The 20,432-nt window shown below is 38.1% G+C and overlaps 1 protein-coding gene across 1 annotated transcript in view; it reads right to left on the reverse strand.

Annotated features, from left to right (window-relative positions):
• LOC144972962 (uncharacterized) overlaps nt 1-20,432 on the reverse strand; it is a 120,710-nt gene that overhangs the window by 27,173 nt on the left and 73,105 nt on the right. The window contains exon 4 of the mRNA XM_078914815.1: nt 16,379-16,459. Coding sequence (XP_078770941.1) covers nt 16,379-16,459 — 81 coding nt within the window. The remainder of the gene's footprint in view (nt 1-16,378; nt 16,460-20,432) is intronic.

Here is a 20,432-nt window from a genome sequence, read left to right on the forward strand (position 1 = left end):
CGCAACTCAGCCTCGCGTACTCATTTAATCAGTCAATTTAAATTTCATTTAGCTTGCCTATTCTTCAAGTTTATGATATATTCACTTTTTCTATTTAAAAAGGGTAATCCAAACAGACCATAAAAACGATTTTATAATAAGCCGACTTCAACTTCCATCACTTACGACACGAACTTATTTTGGGTGGGTTTTTTTAACAAAACCGTTTGACTCAAACTAAAGCTTCGGCATTGGATAAGGAGCGAGGTCCCTGTTGCCATCTTGCTTAGTTTATACAGAGACCGGGTTGCCAGCTTGGCTGTTCTTGATAAATAGTAGTAAATAGCACAACCTTGTGCAATGAGAGATAGAGAGAGAGAGAGAGATTTTGAACAAAAACGAATATCTCTCTCTCTCTCTCTCTCTTACCCTCTCTCTCTCTCTCTCTCTCTCCTTGCCCCCCCTCTCTCTCTCTCTCTCTCTCACTCTCACACTCTCTCTCTCTCTCTCTCTCTCTCTCTCTCCCTCCCTCTCTCTCTCTCTTCCTATTTCATCTGTCACACTGTTTGACAATCTTCTTCACCTGGCTCACTTGTACTTGTAATATCGGGTGTAAGGTAAAACTTTGAACAATTATTATTATTTATAAAATGCAGAAACTTTGCAAATAAACCGATAGACAAGATATTAATTCGATTCGAAAAGTGGAACACAAAAGGAGAATTTGCGAATACCCGGTCCAGACATAAGCGTCATGGTCTTATTTATAAAGTGCAGAATCTTTGCAAATAAACGGATATAATAGAGATTAATTCGATTCGAAAAGTGGAACACAAAAGCAGAATTTGTGAATGCCCGGTCCAGACATAAGTGTTATGGTCTTATTTATAAAATCTAGAAACTTTGCAAATAAACGGATAAGATAGAGATTCATTCGATTCGAAAAGTGGAACACAAAAGCAGAATTTGCGAATGCCCGGTCCAGACATAAGCGTTATGGTCTTATTTATAAAGTGCAGAAACTTTGCAAATAAACGGATAAGATAGAGATTCATTCGATTCGAAAAGTGGAACACAAAAGCAGAATTTGCGAATGCCCGGTCCAGACATAAGCGCTATGGTCTTATTTATAAAGTGCAGAAACTTTGCAAATAAACGGATAAGATAGAGATTCATTTGATTCGAAAAGTGGAACACAAAAGCAGAATCTGCGAATGCCCGGTCCAGACATAAGCGTTATGGTCTTATTTATAAAGTGCAGAAACTTTGCAAATAAACGGATAGACTAGATGTTATTTCGATTCGAAAAGTGGAACACAAAAGGAAAATTTGCGAATACCCAGTCCAGAGATAAGCGTCATAGTCCTATTCATAAAGTACAGAATCTTTGCAAATAGACGGATAAAATAGAGATTAATTCGATTCGAAAAGTGGAACACAAAAGCAGAATTTGCGAATGCCCGGTCCAGACATAAGCGATATGGTCTTATTTATAAAGTGCAGAAACTTTGCAAATAAACGGATAAAATAGAGATTAATTCGATTCGAAAAGTGGAACACAAAAGCAGAATTTGCGAATGCCCGGTCCAGACATAAGCGTTATGGTCTTATTAATAAAATGCAGAAACTTTGCAAATAAACGGATAGACTAGATATTAATTCGATTCGAAAAGTGGAACACAAAAGCAGAATTTGCGAATGCCCGGTCCAGACATAAGCGCTATGGTCTTATTTATAAAGTGCAGAAACTTTGCAAATAAACGGAAAAAAATAGAGATTAATTCTAATCGAACAGTGGAACACAAAGGCAGAATTTGCGAACAACCGGTCCAGACATAAGCGTTATGGTCTTATTTATAAAGTGCAGAAAATTTGCAAATAAACGGATAAGATAGAGATTAATTCAATTCGAAAAGTGGAACACAAAAGCAGAATTTGTGAATACCCAGTCCAGGCATAAGCGTCATGGTCTTGTTTAAATGAAACAATGCCATTTAAAAAAATATATGGTCAATGAGTAATTAAGCTAAATATGCGGAGTTCAAATAGATAACTTGATCTGTGATTTTTTTTTATAATTAGCTGTTTTTATTCTCCATCTTTTAGGTTATGTGATTAAGTTTATAATTGAAATACAAACTTTATCTCACTTATCAATGTTTTGCAATAAAGGAGAGTGTGAGTGAACCTGAGCAAAGGAAATTATTTGAGAGAGTGATATTTATCATGCTTTTCAGTTTGTAGTTGAATTCTAGAATGGATTCTTTATAGTTCTCATTGATTGTATGTCAGTATGTCAGTCTTTAGGACACCGATTACCCTAATGCGGCCACAATTTACAATGTGACGGCCACAAGCCCGTTAAACGCAGAGTGGGGTATTGTTGTTTGCAAGTAATGCTATGGTTTTAATAGGATATCTGTCTCCTATTAAAATACATTCCTGTGTTGGATTTTGGATTAAATTCATGTCTTCTTCGGATTTTGGGATATTTAATTTTCATGGATTGTGATTGTGATTTTCAAGACTATTAATGTAAGTAAATGCCCAAATAGATATTTTTATTCATTTATTCTTTATTTATTTTTTTTAGTTTTGTTTTGTTTTGAAGCATTTATTATAAGAAATATTGTATATATGCACTTATACACCAAAGACTATATCCTTTCAACTGCTTATTATTATTATTATTATTATTATTATTATTATTATTATTATTATTATTATTATTATTATTATTATTATTATTATTATTATTATTATTATTATTATTAATTGTTATTATTATCATTATATAATAATAATAATAATAATAATAATAATAATAATAATAATAATAATAATAATAATAATAATAATAATAATATAATAATAATAATAATAATAATAATAATAATAATAATAATAATAATAATTAATAATAAGTGCATTGAGTGAAATCCCAATCATGGTTGCCCAAATAAAACTGGCGCTAGAATCCCGACTACCTGTCTAGACGAATGTTGTTTGTACGATACATACTAACTACACGTTCAATATCGGGGGCAGAAAATATAAGTTTGGTTTTATGAAATTAAAACAGTAGTCCCACATTGTTCTTTGATGTTATTTGTGGTTGCATTTGCTTTGAAACTTACACATTATATTGTGTTACATTGTTTACAAAATATTTCTGGTACTCGTATGCATGTGTAGTCAACGGACCACCGGTCAATCGTGTTCTTTATTATTTTATTATTAATTTTGGCTTGACATCTTACATATGTGAATTTGACAGGTTGTTATGGATGGTAATTATAACATTAAGTGATTTTTAAACATTTTTACGGCGTTTTAAATGTCTTTCTTGCATTCATTGCCGAGCACCTCCACTTTTCTGTTACTATTTTAACGATCAGCTGATTTTCTCTTGCCTCCCCTTTAATTTCGCGGACTTTTTTCAGAACGAGGCGTGGGAGTGGCTAATTAATCTCAAATGTCAAGAGTCGTCGTCTGTGTGAGAATTTGGAGACTGATTTGGGGGGGGGGGGGGGGGGGGGGCAGACGTAAAATGAAAGAATGAGGAAAAAAATAGAAAAGGAAAAAGTGCATGACAGAAAGAAAGAAAAAAGAGAAAGCAAGAAATAGAGATAGAGGTAGATTGATAGATATGAGACACACACACACACACACACACACAGAGAGAGAGAGAGAGAGAGAGAGAGAGAGAGAGAGAGAGAGAGAGAGAGAGAGAGAGAGAGAGGAGGGGGGGGGGGAATTGGGTGCACGCACACGTGTCATACACACACAGAAAGTAAAAGGAAATCCTATCTTCATAACACTAGGAAAGAAGGAGAGATGTATCCATGCTTTAGTAGAAAATTGGTTACGCAATCACTCTGAGAATTGTTCAAATTAATCAAAACCTCATCATTATCAACTTTTACAATCCATTGATTTACATCTTAACCGACGAGCAGATTTCATACCCACAACCGGTTTATTATACAGGCAATTTAGTATTATTGGGTTCCCGATAGCTCAGTTGGTAGAGCACTCGCTTCACAGGCAAAGGGACCGAGATCGATCCCCGGTGAAGACGAGATTTTTTTTACCGATCCCCATGTCCACCAAGCAGAAATTGGGTAGTTGAGTCTGACAAGCGTCCTAACCAAATGGTTGCAAGCAATCGCTTCACGCTGTAGAAACCGGGATATATTCCAGCTCCATGGGCCCACGAGCGCTGAAGGACTACTTTGATAAAAGATGTGGTATTTAAAAAAAAAAACCCATTCCTTCTTTCTTCTTATTAAAATACGGGTAAGATAAATAGTGACCACTGGTCGATTGATGATTGCGCATGCGCAAACAAATAATGTAGGGCCAATGGGAGACTCACTGGATACTTGGAGAAGATCGGCGGAAAGAGAGATGACATCCTTCAGTTGGACCTGGGGTGATGTTCGGTAGCTGGCGGTAGATAGAAGTCTTTGGCGCTCCTTACTGTCGACCTTATGCATTTATAAAAACCAAAGAGGAGTACGCAAGTAAAATAAGTTACTTTCCATTCAACTTAACCCTATTGTATTCTTAATTATTATTTTTCTTTTTTACATTTGAGAATAACGTGTTATGAGACGATTTTTTAAACCGAAAACGGTAATGTATAGATAGTATGCGCTTGGCTAAGAAGCTCACAACATTGCCATCCGAAAGTATAACGGACCAACACACAAAACTGTGTGTAACCATGAACGTTTATAGTCAGGTTAATATAGTTTAGTGAGAATTCCTCATAAACGCGAATGGCAAAAAAAAAAAAAAAAAAAAAAAAAAAAACCCACAAAAAAAAAAAAAAAAAAAAAACCATAACAAAGACCTGAGTGACGTCAACTTCGAACTATCTATATTGCCTCGTAGACTGAGTCTTTTGATTCTCGAGTCAATAATATAATTCTCGATATTGGTCAAAATGAGGTCAACCAATCAGATTACAGTGTGCTCTAAAAGGTCAAGTGTGTTAAGTCGTAACACAGCAATTTGCATTATACTTCAATAAGTCCTATGAAAATAATAAACACCAATTTACCTGTGTGGTGTTTTATTGGACTAGCCTAACTATTTTGGAACATACGTGAAAATGAAGAAATTCTAAAATGTAAGAGGGGAAAAATAATTTCAGACGTGTTATAAACCCTTGTAATATTAATGGCCAATTTCCCCGAGCTACCTTCCAGTCCGGAGCCACCATAAGCTCAAAGCAGACAGATAATTGTCTTCTCACAACGGCTTATTGCATATAGAATGAAGTAATACCAAAGAGCATTGCTAAATTTCACAAATGTATATATTTTCTGTTGTCTTTATCCAAATCTTAATCCAAAATAGATTACAGCGTATTGCAGGCGGAGGAGAGTCTTCCTACAGAGACGTAATGCATAGTAAACAAAATAATATTACAAGTCACATTAAGGTAAAGATATAAAAGAAAAAACACCCCCCCCCCAATAAAAAAAACAAACAAAAACAAAAATAACTAAAAAACTAAAAACAACCCCCCCCCCCGTCCTATACAAAAAAAAAAGTAAAAAAGAAAAAGAAACATTCATACATGATTCGAGAACAGCGTTCGTCCTCTTAAACCCCCTCGTGGATCTTTACCTTGCAGTTGGTGAGGGGGCTTGAGGCACACGGAGGGCAAAGGTGTAAATCCCGGTCGACCGTCACGAGACCATCCCGGGTATCGAGCCAACGAGCCACATGAGCTGCTCGCCCCGGTGTGTGACTAAATTTGATCCAAACCCGGTGCCCGAATAGCAGCCCTATCCCGGGCGCCGCACTATTGTCCTTATGTCGAGTCCCAATCAGTCCCGTCAATGGCGAAGCGGTCTGCCGCCTAGCCAAATAATACCGCGTTCGTGTCGCCAGGGTCGTCGGCACGTCCGAGAAAAAAGCAAACGTCCCATGCATCAATCGATTCGCGGCCTGCCGATCGGAAAATGCGACGGCGGGGATGGCGAGCTGACGCGTATATTGTCCCTGAACGTCAAGAGCCAGAGTATGGCAAAAAATGAGCTTTTATCAAAGCTATTGGCCGTTCATTGCGTTGATATCCTCCTTTTACAGGAGACCCACCTTTATTCAGGCGCGCAATCTTCCCGATTCCAGATCCCAGGCTATACGGTGGTCCAACGCGAGGACACCTCGAGGCTCAAAGGAGGGGTTAGCGTTTACGCTAAAGAGCCATCGAAGGTAAGGGTCATTGAGAGCGTAACGGACAGCAATGGGGTGAACCGAATTTCCGTGGAAGTAGGTGGACTGTGTTTGCATAATATATACAAACCACCTAGAGCGACTTGGACTACACCACCGGTACCGGTGGTCAGCCATCCTTCCATCTGTCTGGGAGACTTTAATAGCCACCATCACGAATGGGGCTACCGAGACTGCAATGAGGCAGGAAGACAACTCCGCTCATGGATGGACTGTAATGATCTACACCTAGTGTATGATCCTACAGCCAAGGGTACCTTCCGGGGTACCCGCCATAAGAAGGAGTATACTCCAGACCTCACCCTCGTAACGAAAGGCGCGAACGGTGAACCGTTGCAGGTGAAGCGGACAGTCCTCGGGGACTTTCCGCATAGCCAGCACAGGCCGGTTCTTGTCACAGCTGGGGTGACAATACCGAGGGTGCAGTCTCTCCCACTTTGCAGATGGAATTTCAGGAAGGCTGACTGGGAGGAATTCAGTTCCTATATCGAGCAGGTCTGCCCTGCCATTCCTCCCAAGTCCAAGAATATAACCAGATTTAGTAGGCTACTGGTTAAGAGCGCTCAACGCTCTATTCCACGGGGCAAACGGAAATTCTACACCCCTTGCTGGACAGCAGAGTCGGAAGAGCTGTACCGAGAGTACCAGCAGACCCAGTCCCAGGACACAGCCGATAGACTACTCCAGTCTCTGGCAGAGGGAAGGAAGCAACGGTGGCAGGAGACCGTGGAAAGTCTCGACTTTACACACTCCAGTCCCTAATCAGGCTTTTGAGCGCGGTGTCCGCAAGGCGTACCGTACGATTTTGGACTCGCTACCTGCGGAGGAGTCGGACTGGACGGCCCCGTTCAGTCCCCGAGAAGTGGGTGCAGCCATTAGCGAAGTGAAGAACGGCAAAGCAGCTGGGATAGATGGTGTATATCCCGATATGGTGACGCATCTGGGCCCCAGGGCACGGGCCTGGCTAGCAGAGGCAATGTCTGACATCCTTGCAAACGGAAAGCTTCCACAAGTGTGGAAGCATGCGAAGATAGTTGCCATCCTGAAGCCAGGGAAGCCGGCGAAGGAGGCAGACAGTTACAGACCCATATCGCTGCTGAGCTGTCTTTACAAACTGTTGGAGCGTGTTCTATTAAACCGATGGGGGCCGGTCCTAGACGCTGCCCTGCCACCTGAGCAGGCAGGCTTCAGGGAAGGGAGGTGCACCACGGAGCAGGTCATTGCCCTTACAGAGCATATTGAGCACGGGTTCGAGAGAAAACAGCAAACAGGTGCTGTGTTTATAGACCTATCAGCGGCGTACGATACGGTCTGGTGCGATGGGTTAATGCTCAAACTTGCAAAAATCATAAGGTGCAAAAAGACCTTGAAGTTGTTCTCTTCGATCTTAGGGAAAAGGCAATTCCAAGTCGCGCTGGGAGACGTCACGAGCAAAGTTAGGAAATTGAAGAATGGGGTCCCTCAGGGGTCGGTAGTTGCGCCAATGTTGTTTAACGTTTACATTAGCGATATGCCGAACACTTCCTCCCTGAGGCTGGGATACGCAGACGACTGGGCACTCGTTACTCAGAGTAAAGTGTGGACCCGTCTCGAGAGCGTACTCAGCGAGGACGTCACCAGACTCAAATCCTACTTTGACAAGTGGTACCTGAAGATGAACACTTCAAAAACCGTGGCCACTGCATTTCACTTATGCAGTGGTTGGCACACCCGTAAACTGAATGTCCTAGTCGGGGACCAGCCACTCCCATATGAGCCGCGTCCAAAATACCTAGGGGTGACGCTGGATCGCAGCCTTACCTATCGGGTTCATCTCGAAGGGGTTGCCCGGAAGATAGAGAAGCGGAATAGTCTTCTGAGGAAGCTGGCGGGATCGACTTGGGGCGCTAGCCAAGCGCTCCTGAGAACATCCGCCCTGGCACTATGCTATTCCACCGCGGAGTATTGCGCTCCAGTGTGGGGTAGAAGCAGAAACGTTGAGAAGGTGGATGTAAAACTTCGCAAGTCGATGCACATAGTGTCGGGAACGCTAGCAACAACCCCTAGAGAATGGGGCCCGGTGATGGCAGCGATCCAGCCCCCCGATGTTCGGAGGGAGACCATTACGGGAAACTGGCTGAGTAAGATCAAAGAGAGAGGGAATGGGGATACCCCTCTCATGCGCATAATGAACGGTGCCCCCGTTTCGAGCCGAAATAAGTCCCGGCAACCCTTGTACGCAGAATCCCTGACTACGGACAGAGCTGCACATACGAGATGGAAGTCGGTTTGGACGAATTCAATCCCTCGTGGGGGCGGGGACCTACACTCCTCTAAGCTTGGTGAGAAGTTGCCAGGCTTTGATACCAGTAAGAGGAGACACTGGGAAGCTGCGAATCGGCTTCGGTCGAGGAGCTGCCTAACGGCCGGTGCGTTACATCAGTGGGGTCTAACTTCCTGTCCTTTATGTCCACGCTGTGGGCAAGAACCCGAAACGGCAGAGCATCTAGTCGAAAGGTGTGTTGTGACGATGCTACCAGGCGGGTTCGCGACGGTGCACGAATGCGGACCGGACTTTGCTGATTGGGTCGATCGTCATAACATAATAGTGTGAACCATAAGAAGCTGCTGTCCTCTTAAAAGTTATGGGAACCATTGACTATCACCCATCCTTTCGGGAAGAGGAAGTTCAATTGTAGAATCCAGAACTCGATCTCAAAACTCAAAGTTTTATCATTATTAACAAACTTTGGGTTTATTTTGGTTGAAAAAGTTGGTTTTACATAATTGAACGAGATGGACAGAGGTTATAAATAAAATGAGACATGAACACAGTTGCTCCTGATTTTTTTTTTGATATAAATAATCACTAGATGCATTTAGATCTCATAAGATAATTATCTTTTTATTCACACGAGCCTTATAAAGTAAAATCCCGCACAGATTATCATAACAAATTACATCGAGGCCCACACCTATATTTAATTATTACAAGTGGCAGTAAAGAATTAGTAATTAGACTCGCCCTGACCTTTTCAAAACGAGGTCAACCAACCACATTACAATGTGTTCTAAAAGGTCGTGTGTTAAATAGTAACACAGCAATTTGCATTATAATTGAATAAGTCCTATTAAAATAACAAATAACAATTTACATGTTTGCCGTTTTATTGAACCAGACTAACTATTTGGGAACATACGTGAAAATGAAGAAAAAATTGTCAAAATCTAAAATGTAAAAGTGCAAAAATAATTTCAGACGTAATTTTTAAAACTTATCCAGGATGGTCAAGTAAGGAAGTTTAAAAACAAATAATTTTTATTTTCATTTTTTAGAAACAAAATGCATCTTTCAACTTTAATTTTAAAGGTAATGTTTAATTTCTTTTTAAGTCCTTAATATATTAAAGTTAATATTTTACTATTATGCCAACAATGTGGCAGGAAGTGACACTTTACTTTAGTCTCTGACTTCAGATTACATGTTATGATATTTTAGTATATTAACAAATCTAAAAAAAAATCAACAAATAAACGTGTCAAAACTTCAACTTTACATCCAACTCAAACAGATATTCAATAAAAAAAAAAGTGCATTTGGTTCTGTTTACACGAGTTTTGACCTGAGAATACAAAAGGCCTTTATTTTGATTTTTGGGGAAAAATGTTTACTAAAATATTGATGGATTGAGACGCTCACAACTTGTTGAAAAGACGTCTCAAAATTCTCGAGCATGTGACTTTTTTTGGGATCGATTTTAGTAATTTTAATCTATCGATATATCTATGAACTAACAACATTTCTAGACAAAATATAAAAGGCATTTTGTCATTTGACTGCAAAGTTCCTCCTGACAGCTTTGCCAAATCAATGGAGGAACATTTGTCTTGTTTACTCTAGCTACAGTTTGTTTGGATTCCATCTGGTACCAGCTACCTTTTTGGCCAGATTCTCAGACAGAAAGGAGCCAAATGTATACTCCCAACTGCCTGAAAGCAAAAGGTCTAAGGAATTTATGAGAAAATAGTTGTTTGATTCCGGTCTACATGGATAAATATTGAACGAGCGCGATTTGATGTATCAAACTTCAAAATATATTATTTTAAAATCATTGGCTTGAACAAACGTTATTCTCCCTGAGTGTGGAGATGGTTCTATTGGTGCGTTACACAAACACAGACCTGGTATGAAAATACACGATACTTTGTTGTACATTTATACTAGGAATTATGATTTTATTTATCTTGGAGACATATGAATAATTAACTCTGGCGTGAAATGACAAATTAATCTTTCCGGTATCATCATCATCATCATCATCATCATCATCATCATCATCATCATCATCATCATCATCATCATCATCATCATCATCATCATCATCATCATCATCATCATCATCATTATCATCATCATCACCATCATCATCATCGTCGTCATCATCATCATCATCATCATCATCATCATCATTAGCATCATCGTCTTCATCTTCATCATTATCATCATCACGAACATCATCGTTATCATCATCATATCAAAAGGAAATTGCTTCTATTTGATAATTTTACAGTCGTTGTATAAAGAATAATACTAAAGTTAAATTCAAATTATTAACAATATGAGAAAAAATAAGTTTTAAAAGCCTGATCTTATTCATCCATAATATAACATTTACAAGGTCTCCACACAATGGGTCTCGAACCAGAGTCCTACCGGTCAGAAGGGGTGTGTCATATCACAAGACTACCAAAAGCCTCCCCTTTCTTTTCTTCGTTTTATTGTCGGATGACAAATTATTTGCTTATACAAAAAAAAAGTAAAAGTGCACTTGATACGAATTTACAAATAAAGGGTGTGCATTGTTGATTTGTTTTAAATGAGAGTAATATCTAATCATGTATGTTATCTACTTTGAACAAGAGTAGGTGCCGCAGCATGGCGTGGTTTTTAACACTTTTGTCCTGACGTATTCCGAAAAATGCACCTTAAAAAAAACAAACTTTTGGCCAGAAACTCGACCTTCAAATATCGATCGATTGAAACGACCCATATATTAGCAAACATTCTCAATCCTGGGACTTCAGGAAGCTTTATATTTGAAAATATTTGCAAAATAAAGGGCCATTTTAAGCGATCGATATTTGAAGGACGAGTTTTCTGGCCAAAATTATTTCAGACTAGTACAGCAGTGTTGACATCAAGCCTTTCTACTCTAAAAAGCAATAGGGATAATTCAATCACTTTGTGCAAGCTCATTGCCCAATTTGATTATGAAACCAAACTACAGAGGAACTACCAACCGCACAAAAGTCTACTTAGAAAAGTCAGTTTTCAAGAAAACAAAAGCGTGCCTCTATTCTAAAGGCATGTGGATAGACTGAATGCACACAACACCAACATTTCTATTCAGTGTTCGGTCGAGATGAGACATAAATATTATTATAATTTTACGGACGGTAATATTGATTTTAATCGAGTTAATTCTCACATAGAACGGAAGTATTAAGAACTCAGTATGTTTAATTACACTTGCTTACTTCAGCAGAAAATTTGTAAAGCGCTTTAAGCGCGTTTAGTGAATATTGCTCTATATAAAAGCTCGATAAAAAAAAACCATTTGAATATGTAATTTCTCATGATCACAAAGTAAACAATATAATGGGATTCTTTTTTTTTAAGCACCAACCTGTTAAAGAATGAATAATATATGATGAATGAATTTAATTCTCATATTATTAAATTATTCGCTGCGGTACTTAGCTATGCATTTGACGTAGATTAGTTTTTGTACTTATGACTCCAAAAAATCTGTCTAGAAATGCCGGTAAACCAGAGTCAAACAGCTTTTTTTGTGTGGCGAATACGAATACGAATACATACCCGCCTTGCTTCGCTTCTTGGTATTGTACTCTGTTGGAATGTCAGGTCAAAGGGCTTTTTAGTTATCGATTTTATGTTTTAATGATTAATTTGAAGTAGCAAAGAAATCATCTGGAAATAATTGAGTAAGTTTGCATAAATTGGTAAAGAAAGTTTGGATAGGACAGAAGTCTGTCTGACAATGCAGAAGCTCTGAATAAACCACCAACCTGGTCACTCCTTAATCAACAGAGGGGGAACTGTGTACAAAATTCATGCCTAAAGGCATACAGTCGATGTACCTAGTAGCTGAATCGAACCAAATCCTTAATAATTTCATAACCTGGCACTGCTCAAAAGCTTTACGTCAAGATACAATGACTACCACAAGACATTAAACGATGAGTCGTTCTCAATGGTGCAACCGATATTATTTGTGTCCTTATGTACAACACAATGGCAGCTCACCTTTCACTCCAGTGTTCGAGTCCCGCTTTGAGAGCCTCATTATTGAGTCCATAGAAAATGCTCTTTACTCACATTCTCTCACTTTTCTCAGGTATAAAATGAGTGTCTTTTCCGGAAAAATGTAATATCGCTTAACAGGCGTCATGTCTCGTCCTTCATGTTAAATGTTGTGTGGACTAGGAAAGCCTTGTAAAGCACTTTGAGTACGTTTAGTTGATATAGATGCGCAATTTTTCTCCCCATTTTTGCGTATTGTGTGATAATTTTAGGGGAGCGTCAGGCAATGAGTCAACGAAGTGCTGTAGTCGTTTAAACCCCTGGGTATAATATTGGTCGTTCTGTGAATAGCAAGGCGGAGGACTAGATACATCACTGCGACACGTCTATCAAAATTTTCATTGCAAACAAATTTTTTCGTGTGAGACCAACGATTTGCCTTATTTCAATGATTCTAAATATACAAAGGCGCATTTATATAGCACATGCAATGATATATTACAAGAGGTGTTCAAAGCTTTCGTCTCGAGCCAACTGCAGCAATTAAAGTGCAGGACCAGACATATTCCTTGTGAGGCAATATTATTACTATTTATTTTCGATAAAGACAACGCTGTTAACGGCCATGTACTCATTTAACACCTGAATACGGCGAGAGAATGTGAAGTAAGAATCTTTTTCAAAGACTCAAAGACTCAACTTTGCCCCGCTCAGAGCGGTACTTGATCCGGGATCTACCGGTAGGAAGACGAATGCCATATTACTAGACCACAAAGTCTAACCCTAGCCTAGGAAAGGGACAAAATATTCTGAGAGATAGACATATAAATAAATAGATAGATCTATAGAGAGGGAGAGAGATAGAGAAAGATAGAGAGAGAGGGAGGGAGAGAGATAGATAGAGAGAGAGAAAGAGAGAGAGAGAAAAAAAGAAAGAAAGAGAGGAAGAGAAAGAAATAAATAAAGAGAGAGAGAGATAGATAGATAGATAGATAGATAGAGAGAGAGAGAGAGAGAGAGAGAGAGAGAGAGAGATAGAAAGAGATAGATAGATCGAGATAAATAAATAGAGAGAGAGAGAGGGAGAGAGAGAGAGAGAGACATTTGGGATAAATAAATGGAAGGTCAGAGATAACCGTTCACATCTTAGGGTAATATGCCATCAGGATTCAACCAGGAATATCTCCTCTACAATGTTCATACTGTAATATATGCGTTTTGAGATTATTTCAACCTTTGAATGGCATTTATCACATGGAAATGTGTGTGTGTGAACATATATATATATATTATATATATATATATATATATATATATATATATATATATATATATATATATATATATTGAATCGTGTTGGATACAAATATGGTAAGAATAGTGCTCGACATGTAGCAATGGAACGAATTATTATTTTAATATTTAAATCAATGCTGGAGTCAGTCTACATCGATGTTTCAGGCCTTTTCAGCCATCATCAGGACTGTTTGTTACATGAGTTTAGTTTGTTGTGTGTTGTTGCTTGTTAAAGTGGTTCCGTAGGTTTGTAGTTGATTAATAAGTACTTCCGGCGATGTGGACAAGTATTGTACATCTCATTTTTCGTGGTGAGTGTGGCTTCATGAGGGTGTTTGATTATAGTATATTTCTCTTCCAGGCATAAGCTACATTGTTTTGATGTTGGTGTGTATCCTGTTGCTTTAGATATAATTTTTCATGACATGTTGTGGTCTAGTTTGCTGTCTTTTAATTTCCAAATATGTTCGCTGAGTTTTGTGGATGTTTTTTTTTGTTAGTGTTTCTAAATGTTGAGGTGTGGAGGTTGTATCTTGTTTTGAAATTATTTTCCGTTAGTCCGACATATTTTTCTTGCTTGTTTGTTTTAGTTTCGGTGACTGTGGCTTGGTAAATTAAACTTGATTCTAAACATTGTTTGTTTAGCGGGCAATATTCCTTATTTCTGCAGTTGCATTTTCTGGTGGGTGGGTTTTGCTCTTGTATAGTCGGTTTGTTTATTAATATTTTTTTTGTTGTGGCTTGAAATTATTTGTTCTATGTTGCGCATACACGAATATATAATATGTGTGTGCGTTTGTTTATGTGTGTGTGTTATTGGAAAACTATGGGGAACTTAAAACAAAATTATTTCCATGACGGGACTGTGCACATGTGTAAGATGAAAGATTGATAATATATGCAAGAAGCAGTGCCAGACAAAACAGAAAGACAAACAGAAGGGATAAGTCGGAGGTACGCTGATTTTTTGGGATTAATATTTTTTTTCGTATATTTATTTCCGTTTTGCCTGGTGCTGTTTTACACACATCATTTCAGATTTTAAAGATATGATGAGAAAAGATATATTTTATTGATCCATTGTGGAAATTATAATTTAGTATCACATATATTGATATTTAACAAAAAATTCCACATTCTGGTCATGCATTCATTCATTCAACTTACTTAAAATAAAGACCAAAACAACAAGCATTCTAACCTTTAAAAATTTGTATTTTCACGAATTTCTAAAAGTATTAATGGACTAATTAAAGAATATATTATTGCTAATCAAATCTAGAGCTGATGTGTAAATAAATCACCAACTTTAACTTTCATTTTTCAATCTCATCTCTAAATAAAATCCACTCTATTGCATTTTTGTCGCGTTTTAGACACGGATCTTAATGTTTCAAAAAATACCACGCACTTATTTTCTAGTTTTAAAAAAAGTTTTCCCGCCAATGGCGTCCTTTAATTTGATCGATTTCTATAGAAAGAAACAGAAAATTAAACAAAAATAATATGGAAAACTTTAGTTAATTATTTTTTAAAATATACATATAATAAATATGAAAATGTGTATAGTGCTCATCCACGGATTTACCAAGCTTATTTCGCTTAACAATCTTTCATTCCAGCATGCCATATAGAACCATTTTCCATTTCTTATAATACCCGTCGCTTGTTAGATTTCTTTTTTATACTAACACCCTTACAATATCCGTAACCGACTATACCCACTGACTCATTCACACCTGAGTCCCGTGGGGGAAAATTGTGCACAATCGACAAAACGTCGATACCAAAATTTTCCACGATCACTGTCACCCATCCGGCCACTGATGACGTTTCACATTGCTTGATTTTTGTGCCAAGTCGAGAATCCGTATCGCTGAACCACCGAGCCACACACAACAAGTTTCGTCAACCTGACGAGGAAGGCTGATTTTTACGATGGTTCTTCTCGTGTTTGTCTTTCTGCTTTGTCTACACCCATTTCACGTTCAAGATTTTTATCTTACCCTACTCACTCACTCACTCACTCACTCACTCACTCACTCACACAATCTTCTCGGCGTGTGCTTGCACTTGAGGCGATGCAAGGGATAATCCATCTGGTCCTGTCGTCAACTGCTATTCTTGGGGGCCACCTCGAGGGACAGACCTCCTGCTTCAAGATATGTCTTCGTCCAGGTCTCCTTGAGGCGGCCTCAGTTCCTCTGACCTTGGGGTGTCAATCACAAAGCCTTCACTGTCAAAGTTTCTAAAGGTGTGCGACAGAAATGCCCAACCAATGCCATTTTCTTCTTTTAATGCGACTCCCCAGACACAAAATCTCGATTCTAGCTCTCTCGGGTGCCTTATTTCAGATTGTATTTGGCCAGATGGTGCGGCTATGTGGTGTAGTGGTATGACACCATGTTTTCGGATAGGAAGGTCCTGGGTTAGAGCCTCGCACATACAGTCACATACGTATACATGCACGGCTAAAATAAATCATTCAATCATATTCAATATTTAAAAAACCCATCATAAACAAAGAATCAAACTTAAATAACTCACCAAGATGCTGCCTGTCGTAATCCTTCTTGGCCTCGGACTCTGCCTGGGTGGGAAACAAGTCATGAGCGACACAGCTTTCCACTGGAAGAAGGAAAAAAAAGAGTAACATACAAATGAATATGTTGCTGTGCAGGAAAATGTGCAGCATTGACTACTTGTGGCTCATCCTCTCAAAACTGTACTACTTCAGTGTGTCCACTTGTTTTTCTTTGTTTTGTTTTTGTTTTTAAGCGTTTTACGGCGCTTGCAACACATTAAGGTCATATCAGCGCCAGTAAAAAGGAAGAAAATGGGATAGTAAAAGGTTCTAGAATTACAATTAAAGCACCCAAGAAAAGGTAAGACAGGGGGAATTGGTTCAAATAGGAAACAGATGTAGATTCCAAGAGAACACTGTCAAAGTACTTAGTTTGAGATCACCTAAGTCTCACCCAGACACCAGCACAAGATCCCACTAAGAGGTATACACTCAAATGTTTACAAATCATATGTTAAAAAAAAAACATAACAGAGAGATGATTTACAGAGAATTTACAAAAATATCATCTCCCACAACTATAACAATACATTCGACTGTTTCCCTCCCGGCCAAGATATCCGGCCAGGGTCAGGACAAAACCAAGTAATCTCATTCCAAGACAAGTACAAAAAGCAATTGAAAAACAGATACAGGGGGACAGAACACAGCAAGTACCTCCCTGCCCACTATGGGAGGTCGGGAACCCCACCCAGAGTGTGTCCACCAATCTGACGATGTGAACAAGATACCAATAAATAATGAATGGTTGAAAATGACAAACATGACGTGAGATAATAGTTTTTGCCACTTGAAGAATATTAAGTCTGTTGTCCCCCCAATAAAGCATATATTTATAGAGTTAAAACATATCTCATAATATCGTTGTCGGGGTTATTTGGATGATCAAACTTGAAATTGTAGACTAAAATATGACACATTGGTTAAATCTATAGGTTTTATTGAGAGCAATTAACACCGATTCTACGCGTTTAGATAAAATACTCACAACATCCACCAGACGGAAAAAATGTACCGACCACACAAAAACTATATGTACCCTTGAACGTTTCAAGTCTGATTGATGTAATTTGGTGAGAAGTACTTACCAAAATGGCTGTCTATATAAAAATAACAAACAGCTGAGTGACGTCAATTTCGTTCTGTCTATGGTTTTTGGAAGTGGCAAAACCTAAAATCCCACAATTCTTGTCCTTTCTAACCGTAACTTCATTATTTGACATCTGATTCACATCGAGATAATAATGTTTTGAGGCGATGGGTATAATTTCAAGGACTCATATTGTTCTGAACCAGCTATGTGGTCTAGAAGTTTGACATTTTACTTCGTACTGAAAGGTCGAGGGTTTGAGATCGTCTTTTCTCGTATTCTCTCATCGTCATGTCTTGCCATGTCTCCTCCTACATGTTAAATGTTGCTAAGGTATTTTTGCACGTTTTGTGATTATTGCACTATATAATTGCTAATGTTTTTTAAAGGCATTGAAAAATATCGATAATCACAATATCGATATTGGTCCCAGATTATTTGATGCGCATCATTATATTATGTAACCCGTCGCCTCAAAACGGAAAACATGCTGAAAATTGAATTCATGATATAATGAAAAAAAAATCCGTTTCCTGTTTTACAAATACACGTAAATTCACAATACCGCCTAAATTCATGGAAGCAACGAGGCAGATCCATTTCAAAGAAAAAAAAAGCAAAAAGCAAACAAACAAAAACAAACAAACAAACAAAACCCGAAGCAAGACAATACAAACAAGAATACAAAACCCAAACAAAAATACAATGCAAATCACAACAAACCTAGAACATCCCCCCCCCCCCCAAGATAAAAAGTCCCAGAATAACTACCACCAACAACAACAAACAACAAAACAAAACAAAAAGAAAAACAAAAAAACAAAAAACAAACAAACAAAAAACAAAAAACAAAAACAAACAAACAACAACAAGAATATCCCAAACAGAACAAAACATATTGAAGATAGAATAATGGCCCTTAACCTATCTACCATTTTACCATTTTGAATCTCGAGCATTGACATCGATTTTAATATCGAATATCGGTGATGGAAATCTCTAACCTATTGTATTGCACTGGCAATCGACTTGTAGAAAACTTGCATCAAAATACCACAGGGTGGTGACATTTTTTTTAACGATTAAAATCTACATCAAGCTTTGTCAATAATTGATTTTGGCACCAAGGTAGATCAATGTTTAGCGTGTTTGATATCTAATTATGTCTTAATCGATATCGAACAAAGACCTTAAATCAAAGTGAGAATATGGCGTATTTGTGATTCACATAAACTTATTGTAATTAAAAATTCTTAGATTCAAATCAATTTGAAGGCATTTGTCTGATTTTTCAAAGTTTTAAACAATTTGTCTTACATAGTGATATCTGGGACTGACTTTTTTTTATTTTTTTTTGTTTTGTTTGTTTGTTGTTTTAGGTCTCTTCCAACACAAGTGAGGTTATATGAGAGACCGCTAAACAAAAAAACAAGCAATCTAACAAAAATAGTACAAATGTAAATCAAAATCATAACCTAAAGATATCATAAGCTAAATTATAAATAACCAAGAACAAACAGGCAGAAGATTTACAGAAAAAAAAATATCCCCTGTCAAAAATACAATCACAAACCAAAGAAGCAGGATAGGCTAGTAAAGAGAAGAAGAAACGACATCACTATCGGATCGTACACCCATGCGAACATCATAGGTATATGATTCAAGGGTGATGCTCCCATCCAACCACCCGCGGGACTGACTTTTAAATGGAGGTTGTACCGCCTATCCGACAAACTAATATAAATTTAAAAGTTGGTGTACTTCCATCATAAAGCTTATTGAATAAAAGTCGAGGTAGGGTCGACTTATAAATTGTTTTGATTAAGTAGGAAAAGAAATGGAAGAAATGATATTAGAATCGTGAGTTTAAAACCTGGGACTTTGTATAGTGTAAAACCGACCAAATGTGCCCCAAGTGTGTTATGTTTCTTTTGTTTTAAGGGTTATTCCGTCGCTTTCGACATATTTAGGTCATTTTAGCGGAAGAAAGATAGTAAAAGAAAACAATCTGGATTTAAAATTAAAAGCATAAGAGAAAAAGTAAGACAAAGGGGTCTGGTTAAAAAACGGAACAGATATAGATTACAAAAGCACAATATCAGATCACCTCAAAGTCTCATCCAGACAGGACCCCACTAAGAGGAACTCCATTCAGATGCTTACAAATCATTATATCCAAAGATGATTTACAAGGGGAGAATAATTATCATCTCCCAAAATGATATAAATACATTTGACTGTTTCCCTCCCAACTAAGTATTCCTGCCAGGGCCAGACCAAAACCAAGTAATCTCATTCCAAGACAGATATAGAAAACATATGGGAAAACAGAAATAGGGGGATAGAAGACATTGCAAGCGACCTCCCTGCTCACTACGCGAAGACAAAAGACCCCATATATAAGGGGTCCCAAACAAACAACACATAACAAAATCAAGAAATTAAGGAGCAGGCACTCGTGTCAGATAAAGACCTGAATAAGTGTGTATGAAAGGTGCCAGGCAAAGCAAGAAAGGAAAATACAAGACAAAAAACCGTTCCAAAAAATCAGTCTTCCTCGACTGGGTCAGACGTACTAATCAGTAGGTAATCAGAAGGTCTGAGGTTCGATCCCCAGTCGAGGTAGACTGATTTTTTGGGATGGTTTTTTATTTCTTGTATTTTTCTTTCTTGCTTTGTCTGGCACCTTTCATACACACTTATTCAGATCTTTATCTTAAACCACACATAGCATGCAAGTCGAAACATAACGACTGTGAAGTCGTATTAAAATTATTTTCGATAAAATGGAATTCATTGCCAGGTCATGTCCCCATCAGACGATTGGTCTTAATATAAAGGCCCTAACCATATATCGATTGGTTCTTCTACTGTTACTACATATGTATTTGTATTTACGGGCCGACAGGCCTTTAGTTTCTTATCGC

This window comes from Berghia stephanieae, chromosome 5 (assembly GCF_034508935.2).
Source record: "Berghia stephanieae isolate SIO BIC M18660-M18661 chromosome 5, UCSD_Bste_1.3, whole genome shotgun sequence".
Classification (NCBI taxonomy): Eukaryota; Metazoa; Mollusca; class Gastropoda; order Nudibranchia; family Aeolidiidae; genus Berghia; species Berghia stephanieae.